At 35.7% G+C, this 11,907-nt stretch overlaps 1 protein-coding gene across 1 annotated transcript; it reads right to left on the reverse strand.

The window, feature by feature from the left end:
• Positions 1 to 33: 33 nt before the first annotated feature.
• si:ch73-70k4.1 (insulin receptor substrate 4) lies at positions 34 to 10,134 on the reverse strand. The gene is made up of 4 exons (XM_051117819.1): positions 9,906 to 10,134; positions 9,640 to 9,772; positions 7,709 to 8,526; positions 34 to 2,378 (listed from the first exon to the last, which is right to left on the reverse strand). Exons 1-4 carry the CDS (start codon positions 10,049 to 10,051, stop codon positions 2,306 to 2,308), a joined length of 1,170 nt encoding a protein of 389 aa, XP_050973776.1. The 5' UTR covers positions 10,052 to 10,134; the 3' UTR covers positions 34 to 2,305.
• Positions 10,135 to 11,907: the final 1,773 nt, after the last annotated feature.

Consider the following 11,907-nt stretch of genomic DNA (forward strand, 5'->3'; position numbering starts at 1 on the left):
TGCATATTTATCGATCTTTTTTTTAAGGAATAGTTTGCCAAAGAACATGTACTCGCCTTCAGGCAATGCAGTATGTAGATGAGTTTGTTTCTTCATCTCAGCAGGTTTGGAAAAATTTGGCAGTACGTCACTTGCTCACCAGTGGATCCTCTGCAGTGAATGGGTGCCGTCAGAATGAGAGTACAAACAGCTGATAAAAACCACAATAATCCACAAGTTATGTGTTTTTAATAAATCTATAAATAATACATTTTTAATTTCAAACTGTTGCTTTCGGCTAAAATGCAATATTCAAACTATTCAATAATATTCATTTTGTCTGAATCAAGAGGGAAATATGCACATATCAAACACTGTTTACAAGTTAAAACAGTCCAAGACAGTTCATATTTTGTCCAGAAGCGAAAGTTTAAAGTTAAAACACTGTAATGACGGATTTGTTTCTTACAAACACACAGCTTTTCACTTTACAAGATGTTAATTGATGAACTGGAGTTGTGTGGATTGTGATGTTTTTTCAGCTGTTTGGACTCTGATCTCATCTCATTCTGATGGCACCCATTCACTGCAGAGGATCCATTGGTGAGCAAGAAACGTAAGGCTACATTTCTGTACCAAATCCGTTCAGATGAAAAAACAAACTCATCTACATCTTGGATGGCCTGAGGTTAAGTACATTTTCAGGAAATCTTCCTTCTTAGGTAAACTATTCCTTTTATCTCACAATTCTGACTTTTTCCTCAGACTTGCACAATACAAACTTGCAATTCTGAATTTTTTTTCTCAGAATTGAGATATAAACTCGGAATTGCACGTTACAAAGTCAGAATTGCAACGTATAAACTCGAAATTCATACTTTTTTTCTCAGAATTGCGTGATATAAACTCATTATTACGAGTTCTAAAGTCAATAGCAGGATATAAACTCACAATTGCAAGTTATAAAGTCAGAATTGTGACACAAACTCGAAATTCAGACTTTTTTCTCAGAATAGCATGACGTAAAGTCATAATTGCGAGTTGTAAGTCACAATAGCGGAATATAAACTCGCAATTGCAAGTTATAAAGTCAGAATTGGGACATGAACTCAAAATTTTTCTCAGAATTATGTAATATAAACTCATAAATTGTGAGTTACAAGTCACAATAGCAGGATATAAACTCGCAATTGCAAGTTATAAAGTCAGAAATGTGACATATAAACTCCAAATTTAGACTTTTTGTCAGAATTGCATGATAAACTCATAATTGCAAGTTATAAAGTCACAATAGCGGAATATAAACTCGCAACTGCAAGTTATAAAGTCAGAATTGCAACAATTTGAGATTCAGACTTTTTCTCACAGAATTGCATGATATAAACTCATAATTGCAAGTTTTAAAATCAGAATTGCGACATAACTCGAAATTCAGACTTTTTCTCTCAGAATTATGTGATATAAACTCATAATTTTGAGTTATAAAGTCACAATAGTGGGATATAAACTCACAACTGCAAATTATAAAGTCAGAATTGCAACATATAAACTCGAAACTCAGACTTTTTTTCTCATAATTGCATGATATAAACTCATAATTGCGAGTTATAGAGTCACAATAGCGGAATATTAACAACTGCAAGAAAGATAACTCGCAATTCTGTTTTTTTTTCTTGCAGATGCAAGTTTGTATCTCGCAATTCTGACTTTTTTTCTCACAATTCCGAGTTTATATCTCGCAATCCCGCAACTGAGTTATAAAGTCCAATTCTGAGGTGAGATGTTCTCAGAAAGTTTATATCTGAAAATTCTGACTTAACTCAGAATTGCATATTATAAAATCATAATTCCGATATATAAACTCGCAATTCTGCGAAAAAAGTCATAATTGTGGGATATAAAATAGCAATTCCGAGAAAAGTCACAATTGTGAGTTTATATCTCGCAATTCTTACTTTACACCTCGCACCTTTCGAGTTTATTTCTTAGAACTGCAAGTCTGTATCATGCAATTCTGAGACAAAAACGCAATTCTTAGGAAAAAAAAGATGTAAACTGCCAGATGTAAACTCACAAATGCAAGAAAAGAAGTCAGAACTGTGAGATAAAAAGCTGCAGTTACCTTTTTTTAATTTTTACTTAGTGGAAATGGGCTTGCATACAAAACTCAGAATTCTCAAAACGCAAATTCATTTTTAAATAACTTATATACATCTAAAGACTAGCTTGTCATTAAGTACTAAGGTATTTACTGCTTACGATAATCAAAATGGAACATAAAGGAAAACACAAGTATCTAAAATAATATAAGCGAATTTCTTTATCATCACCAAATAATATCTTCATGCATCTCTGATAAACATTGTGCAAGATGACCATCGCATTCCATTTGGGTGAACCTGAAAAAAAAAAAAAAAAAGAAAACATACATGCTCTTAACAATAGCAAACAGCAAAAACACACAAACACAATCCAAAATGTAATAACTTAAGAGAAATGAGTGCTTGTTCCAGTAATATGTGGTTTGTAAACCCAAACACAGGGGTGCTACAACAAAATCATTTCTCTCTTGCACAATGAGCAGTTTTGGAAACAAAATAAGTTTTTTGAGTCATAATAAGTTATTGATCCCTCACTGTCTCCCAAAACAATTTGGGAATAATGCTTGTTGATGTAAGTTTTGGACCGTAGAGAAGCTGTTTACAATGCAGCTGATCCCCTGATATCACTCAAAAAGCATTTATCTGAAAACGCTTCAGTAATTTATGCTTCTCCTATCAGATTTTCTCTTGGTTTCCAACAATTATTTACATGCATTTGCTAAAACATCACTGTTAGAATTCATGCACTTTTTTCTAAGATTGAAGATTGTTTACTCATGAATAGTTGGTGGCTTTTTTGTAGTAGCGGACTACTAAGGGAATAAATCTATTTACAGTATGTGTGCGTGCAAAAATAAATCACAGAGGAATAGTTTGTCGTAGTAAGCTGCCGGTTAACAAGCACGCATAAACTGCAAGGTCACCAGCTTTTAAATTTGACTTTCCAATGACCGTTCGAAGTACGATTCCTCCCCCAAACGCCACTCATTTCCAGTCGCATTCATCTGTTTGTATTCCCCTTCCCTTCAAGACTCCTTCCTTTCCTCTCTAATCCCTTTTCCAACCCAGACGGCTTGATGCTTCCCAGCAGCAAACCTCAAAACCATTCTGTGAATCTACGTGTGCCAACCCACCCTGATTCCCTCCATCAAGATTTCCATCTCTTCATCACCAGTCTTGCCCTCGGCTCGCATCGACGCCCTCGGAAACTCGCTCTTTATATCTGCCCGTTTCTCTATCTGTCCTTCCCTAGACAAGAGCGCTCATTGTGTCTCTCTCACGGGGCCGCCTGTGTTCTGCTGTGCTCTGCAGTCTGGCCAATGTACACATGGCGGGCAGAGAGCGGGCAGCGGCGCACGCCAGCCCTGCGCTCGCAACAAAGTGCTGCCTTGTTCTGTGAGGTTCAGCGCTGCCCACCACGCCGAAGGAGCACTCGCAAGAATCTGGTGACTTTTTGACCCGTTCTGATGAATAACTGTCCTTCTTAGAGTTTCTCTTCCTCCTCTCTTTAAGTACACTCACAGTCTGCCATGTTTCAACATAGTGTTTCCTCTTTCTGAGAAGTGCTCCAAAGTTCACGGGCAGAAAAGTTCATAAACAGCCTTTTTGGAGAGTTGGCATTGGGTGAAGATGACAGCAAGGTGAAAATGACACCTATAAAAGCCTGAACAATTATATATGCATTAACTAACACTGACAAAGAGTATTGTTGAAAAAACAATATTGCTCACTGTTAGTTTTTGTTAGTTAATACATTAACCAATGTTAACAAATGTTCCCAAATTAACATTAGCTTATTATTATTATTATGAATTTTATATCGTAAATTTGTATTTCTAAAATAAGATTAAACTATATTATACTGTAAATGGATCTACAAAGTGTGAAAAATGAATTTTTGTACATTATATTTATATAAATAATTTACATAAATAAATTAAAAGTACAAATATTCCATGTAGTCTCTCAGTTAAGAAGAACTAAACAGCATGTGTGAAGGCGACACGTTTCCAAAAGTATTTCTACTTTATAACAAAACTATGAAAGCCTATTTCTGCCACTGAATAATTTTTTTTTTTAAAAAAGGTAATTACAATTTTTTATCTCACAATTCTGACTTTTTTCTTGCAATTGCGAGTTTACATTGTAATACAAACACGCAATTCTGACTTTGCATGAATTGCATGATATAAACTCGCAATTGCGAGTTACAAGGTCAAAATAGTGGGATATAAGTATATATAGTTATCTCGCAATTCTGATTTCATGTATTGGAATTGCAAGTATATTTTTTCTTGTGAATGCGAGTTTGAATCTCGCCATTCTGACTTTTTTCTCAAAATTGTGAGATATAAACTCGCAACTGAGTTATATAGTCAAATTCTGAGGGGGAAAAAGACTATGTTCTCAGAATTGCAAATGTATATCTCAGAATTCTGACTTAACTCACAATTGCGTGTTATAAAGTCAGAATTGTGAGATATAAACTCTCAATTCTGACAATTTCTTGCAACTGCAAGTTTATATTGGGCAATTCTGACTGTTTCTTTTTCTCTCAGAATTGCGTGATACAAACTTACAATTCAGATTTTTTTTTCCCCAAAATTGCATGATACAAACTTGCAATTCCGACTTTTTCCCCTCAGAATTGATACAAACTCGCTATTCCAATTTTTTCTCAGAATTGCGTGATACAGTCTCGCAATTTCAAATTTGTTTCAGAATTGCGTGATACAAACTCGCTATTCAGACTTTTTTTCCTCAGAACTGCATGATACAAACTCACAATTCTGACTTTTTTTTCCTCAGAATTGCATGATACAAGCTCACTATTCCAATTTTTCTCAGAATTGCGTGATACAAACTTGCAATGTATATCTCAGAATTCTGACTTAACTCACAACTGCGTGTTATAAAGTCAGAATTGTGAGATATAAACTCTCAATTCTGAGAAAAAAGTAACAACTGCGAGGTATGAACTCAGAATTCTAAGAAAAGTCATAATTATGAATTTGTTGCACTTTTGACTTTCTCAGAACGGCAAGTTCAGAGTCAGAATAGCAAGTCAGAATAGCAAGTATGTATCTCACAATTCCGAGAAAAAAAGGCAGAATTGCGAGTCTATATCATGCAATTCTGAGAAAAAATTCAGAATTGCAAGTTTGTATCATGCAATTTTGGGAAAAAAGTTGGAATTGCGAGTTTGTATCATGCAATTCTGAGAAAAAAAAGTCAGAATTGCAAATTTGTATCATGCAGTTTTGGGGGAAAAAAAATTGGAATAGTGAGTTTGTATCATGCAATTCTGAGAAAAAAATTCGGAATTGCGAGTTTGTATTATGCAATTTTGGGAAAAAAATTTGGAATCGCGAGTTTGTATCATGCAATTCTGAGAAAAAAGCTGGAATTGCGAGTTTGTATCATGCAATTTTGGGAAAAAAGTTGGAATTGCGAGTTTGTATCACAATTCTGAGAAAAAATTGGAATAACGAGTTTGTATCACGCAATTCTGAGAAAAAATTCGGAATTGCGAGTTTGTATCATGCAATTTTGGGAAAAAATTCGGAATTGCGAGTTTGTATCACACAATTCTGAGAAAAAATTGGAATAACGAGTTTGTATCACGCAATTCTGAGAAAAAAATTCGGAATTGCGAGTTTGTATTATGCAATTTTGGGAAAAAAAGTTGGAATCGCGAGTTTGTATCACAATTCTGAGAAAAAATTCGGAATTGTGAGTTTGTATCATGCAATTTTGGGAAAAAAGTTGGAATTGCGAGTTTGCATCACGCAATTCTGAGAAAAATTGGAATAGTGAGCTTGTATCATGCAATTCTGAGAAAAAAAAGTCAGAATTGTGAGTTTGTATCATGCAATTCTGAAACAAATTTGGAATTGCGAGATTGTATCACGCAATTCTGAGAAAAAATTGGGATAGCGAGTTTGTATCATGCAATTTTGGGAAAAAAGTTGGAATTGCGAGTTTGTATCACACAATTGTGAGAAAAATTGGAATAACGAGTTTGTATCATGCAATTTTGGGAAAAAAGTTGGAATCGTGAGTTTGTATCACGCAATTCTGAGAAAAAAATCGGAATTGCGAGTTTGTATCATGCAATTTTGGGAAAAAAGTTGGAATTGCGAGTTTGTATCATGCAATTCTGAGAAAAATTGGAATAGTGAGCTTGTATCATGCAATTCTGAGGAAAAAAAGTCTGAATAGCGAGTTTGTATCACGCAATTTTGAAACAAATTTGGAATTGCGAGACTGTATCATGCAATTCTGAGAAAAAATTGGAATAGCGAGTTTGGATCAATTCTGAGGGGAAAAAGTCGGAATTGCAAGTTTGTATCATGCAATTTTGGGGAAAAAAAATCTGAATTGTAAGTTTGTATCACGCAATTCTGAGAGAAAAAGAAACAGTCAGAATTGCCCAATATAAACTTGCAGTTGCAAGAAATTGTCAGAATTGTGAGATAAAAAGTCGCAATGACCTTGTTTTTATTTCTTATTCAGTGGCAGAAAAGCAGATTCATATTTAAATAACTGATGTACATCTACAGACTAATTTGTCATGAGGTTCCAGGGTATTTCCATCTGTACTACCTCATTATTGTTTAAGCCTCAGAATCCAATGTTATGTGTTGTGTAATACTTTGCATACTTCATACTATACTACAACAGTAACAGCTGCTAAACGTTGCTATGTTCATCAATCAAAATGAAGAATCAAGTGCTCATAAAGCATCAAATAAATATAAATCCCATCTGAACTGGATCCTCTGCTCTACATCTGCAGGGATGACATCACATCCAGGAGTGGGTTACATAACCGTGGCTGCGATATCCATCTCGCAGCGCTCCACCAGCACCCAAGGCGCAAACACTCAAATCCATTTCATTTAGGGAAAATAAAATGTCTTTCTCCAGCAAATGACTAATTTTATTTTGGCCATTTGAAAGAGGTGATAGAATGCATGATTCTGTCCACCAACACTTCATCTTACAGCCTAGTAAAGCTGTTTTGCCAAGGGGTTCATGAGAGTGAGCGTGTGTATGTTCTGGCTTTACCTAAAGAGCCAGCTAAACATCTCTAGTGCCAAAGCTGATCTCAGTCTTCCAGTCTCTGGTGTTCCAGAACATGTATCTACTCAACAGTGAGAGCAAATCACATCCCCTGTATTCTCATTTGGTGAGTTTGCTGCTACAAAACACCTGAATCTGTTTTTAATAAGCATCTGAGAAATGAGAACTCCAGTGAAGAAGAACAAAGAACTTCAGGTTTTGCATTCTGAATCACAAGTGTCAGTTTATTTACATGGATTTCCAACAAGATTATTTGCTAAAACTACTCTCGCTGTTCAGCTGCCAAAATCAATGCCAAATTGGAAAATGTTAGGAAATCGTAGGTTTTATGCACTGGATATTTCGTGGCCGTAACCCAATGTGACATTTTGGGGCGCTGAAGCAAACCTAGTAACATTACATGCCATTGGGGTGGGATCGGGAAGGGTCCTCAAGCCAGGATTCAAACTCGTGACGCCCATAACGCAGCGTAATGTACGTACTCTATCGGCGCCGACAACTTTGTGAAAATTTTGACCTATTTACATGAAATATACACTCACCCTGCAGGAAATGGCATCAAACACATTGGGCAGCACTCCATTCTTGATCTAGATGTTGCTCCAGATCCGTCTGCTACTGATTTTGTTCCGAACTCTGATCCGGATTTTGTTCCCTGCCCCAATCCAGATCCACTTGTTCCTGGATTTTCTCCAAATCCTACTAGCCCAGATTTTGCTCTCTGCCCTGATCCAGATCCACCTGCTCCTTGTTTTGTTCCCATACTTGAAACAGCTTCAGATATTGTTCTTAGCCGTGATCCTGTTTTTACCCCCTTCCCTAGTCCAGATTCCGCATCCAATCCTCTTTCTCCTGATTTTGCCCGCTGACTTGCTCCAGATTTTACTTTCTGCCCTGCTCCAGATCCACCTGCTCCTTGTTTTGTTCCCATGCCTGATACCGATCCTTCTGCTTCAGATATCATTCTTAACCATGATCCAGATCCTCCTGCACCTGTTTTTGCCCCGTTCCCTGCTCCAGATTCTACATCCAATCCTGCTCCAGATCTTCTTTTAACTTCTTGCGTCGCTGAGTCACTCTGTTCTTTGGACAACTCAATGCAATTGACTTCTAGGTGGTGCGGCTGAACAGTTTGTTCGTCACTTTCCTGATCAGGTGAAGATGCATGATTCTCTTGATCAGTGATGGCTGGTGGGACAGATTCCCCTGTGTTTTCTTCTGCTGGAGGTTGTGGAGGGGCACTGAAGCCATTCACTTGTGGTGGGGTAGCGAGAAAAGACGGAGCAGGCAAATCTGGAGGGGGATTAACATCTTCATCTGCACTGCACCACCTCCAATCACTTACTTGTACAAGAGTTTTCTGAAGAGAAAGAAAATCACACTATTACACCAATTGTCACACTTGTGAATTAGAGCCTTCCATTAGCAATACAATTTACACATTTTACACAAAAACAGCTGTTTGGATACCAGCTTTGTTAGTGGCTCAGAAGAACAGCCAAAGAAAAAGAAAAAAAAAGTCAAGCAAACACTTTTAAACCCAAACTGACATGTGACAGTGAGCCAATGAAAATCAACTAATGCCAACTAATTGCATGTTTTTTCACAAAAAAAGAGAAACATTCCTTTGTTTCTTAACATTGCATCATTTTTTAAGATAAACACTGAGGAAATTAGGTATAATTGCCACTTTGCACTTTGCCTCCTGAGATTAAACTACATGAATATTTTATATGGAAAAACTAAATGTAAAATATACTTTTTGTAAACCTGAAAAAATGCAATTGAAAACGAAACTAGTAAATATATGTTTTCCAAAACAAAAATAAAACATTAATCTGGGACAAACACAGTTAATGTCAATCACCAGAACCAATTTTAAACTAAATTCTGATAATGCTTTATGATTTTAACTGTTTGGGATTTGTACCTCAAATGTTATTTGTTGTATGCTTTTAAGTAATGAGACACCAAAGTGGGCCCATTTCACGGAAAATGTTGTTTATTAAATAAACATGTTGCCCATGACAACACACCACAGCCAATTCTGAACAGGACAATTTGGTACCGTCCATCCTCTCATCTCCATGGAAAATAACATCGAGCCTACTTTTTCCATGCACAGAGGAAAATCTAAAATTATAAGTCTTTGAGTTAAAGGGTGGGTCCCTTTTTTAAAAACTGTGATGTATAATTGTAAGTGACATTTTGGTGAAGAGAATTAAGTGTTTATGATGTGTTGGTACAAGGTCAACTCTAGACCTTATAGTGTGGATTTGCATCTAACATCCATTTCAGGAGACAATGCAGGAATTATTTATACTATATAAAATAGAGTCATACAATAGTATGAGACTGAATAACTACTGCGTGTTAAGCCAATTTTTATTCCCCTAACAACCTCAAACAGACCTACAAACATAGAGCCCCTCCCTTTTCCATGATAACGACTGATGATAAACTGATGTATTACCGTGGATGAAGGTGGGGGGAGCTGTGGAATACGTTCTTCCTGATCAGACTGCAGGGATGGGCAAAAAGCTCTCAAGGTAAGAGCCCAGAGTCTCTCCGCATCACTTAAATCAGAGCTCTCCCACCACCTCGTCCTGCAGGATTGAACAGGAAAATAGTATTAAGTCAAAATATCATTACAGTATGTTTCAAAAAATTCTATTATATTACCATATTATTAAGAGAGGTTCACTTGCTGATTATTAAATGCCGTGGCATTAAACTTACCTGCCTGTAACGTTAGATGTTGTGCTGCAGCTGCTGTCCTGTACTTCACTCAGACTGTCATTTGACTTTTTGTTCCTCGACTGTCGCTCGCATCTACTCTCCTCGATCGATGATTTCTTCCTCTTTAGTTTAGACATCGTAGCCATTCAGTTGTAAACACAATGCATATCTAGCAAACGCACATGGCTTATCCAAACAATGAAAAGTACGCGGGAGTTTCTTTGAACTACTTCCGTGTTCGGTCACAAATGTTTTTTTGCGTTAAAGCTGCGCACTGATTGCGCAGTTCGAATGCAAATTCAATGCAGAAATGTACGACATTGAGTTTATATTGTTTATTTGGTTTTACAATAAAAGTTGGGGTTAACGTTAATTTCTTAAGCTTTATAAATTATTCAATTCAACATTATTTTACTAGTACAGTACACATACATACAAAAGTCAAAAGTTTACATACACCTCGCAGAATCTGCTAAATGTTAATTATTTTACCAAAATAAGAGGGATCATACTAAATGCATGTTATTTTTTATTTAGTACTGACCTGAATAATAAATTTCACATAAAAGATGTTAGTCCACAAGAGAAAAAAAAATAGTTGAATTTATAAAAATGAGACAGTTCAAAAGTTTACATACACTTGATTATTAATACTGTGTTGTTATCTGAATTATCCACAGCTGTGTTATTGTTTTGTTTTGTTTAGTGATAGTTGTTTATGTTTCCCTTGTTTGTCCTGAACAGTTAAACTGCCTGTTGTTCTTCAGAAAAATCATTTAGGTCCCACAAATCCTTTGTTTTTTCAGCATTTTTGTGTATTTGAACCCTTTCCAACAATGACTGTATGATTTTGAGAGCCGTCTTTTCACACTGAGGACAACTGAGGGACTTTTATGCACCCATTACAGAAGTTTCTAATGTTCACTAATGCTCCAGAAAGAAAACAATGCATTAAGAGTGAGGGGTGTAAACTTTTGAAAGGAATGAGGATGTGTACAGTTTTCTTATTTTGCCTAAATACCTTTTTTTCTTCATTTATTACTGTCCTTCAAAAGCTACTGAAGATACTTACATGTTCCCCAGAAGACAAAATAAGTTAAATTTACCCTGATCTTCTAAATCAAAAAGTTTTCACCCTCCTCCCCCAGCTCTTAATGCATTGTTTTTTCCTTCATTTTTTTTATGTGAAATACCTTAATCAGGTCAGTGCTAAATAAAATAACATGCATTTTGTATGATCCCTCTTATTTTGGTAAAATAATTAACATTTTGCAGATTCTGCAAGGTGTATGTAAACTTTTGACTTCAACTGTACAGTAGTATTCTTCTTCTCATTTAATAACTGATAAAATTCATACATAAGAATGCAGTGTTAGCCAATTGTATACAAATCTCTTACAAAAATTAACCATTGTTTTGTTATATTAAAAGTGTAGTAGCCATGTTTTTTGGTGTATAACCATTTATATAACCACAGGTTTACTACGAATACCCTACTATGGTTACAAAGTTAGTGTAGCGAAACCATGGTTATTTTGTGGTTACCATGTTTTTTGGTTTTATTTGTAGTAAAACCATAGTAAATTTTTGTAAGTGATGTGAATGTATGAATGTAAACTATTAGTATTATGTATGTTGCTTAGACGATATTATAGTAAAATAGTCATGCCAATAAAATGATAAAAAAAATAGTAAGCCTGCAAAAAGGTTGCACATAATCAACAATTAGACTAACCAGTTTTTTAGTTGTTTGTTTTCTCTCGGAATCCTCTCTCAGTGAAAATAAAATAATCCGCCTCGGATGACTAATTTATCACATTCGAATTGATAGCGATGGAATCTTAGGGATAAAAAAAAACACTTTAACCGGAATGGGCTACACCAGAAATAGCAACTAAAAAGCTGTTCAGTGATCATGCAGTGAAGGAAGAAACCCACAAATGCACACTATCAGCGTCACTGCATTATGAAAGAACATATGGGGAGAAAAAAAACTGAGAGG

Source organism: Labeo rohita, chromosome 8 (genome assembly GCF_022985175.1).
Source record: "Labeo rohita strain BAU-BD-2019 chromosome 8, IGBB_LRoh.1.0, whole genome shotgun sequence".
Taxonomy (NCBI): domain Eukaryota; kingdom Metazoa; phylum Chordata; class Actinopteri; order Cypriniformes; family Cyprinidae; genus Labeo; species Labeo rohita.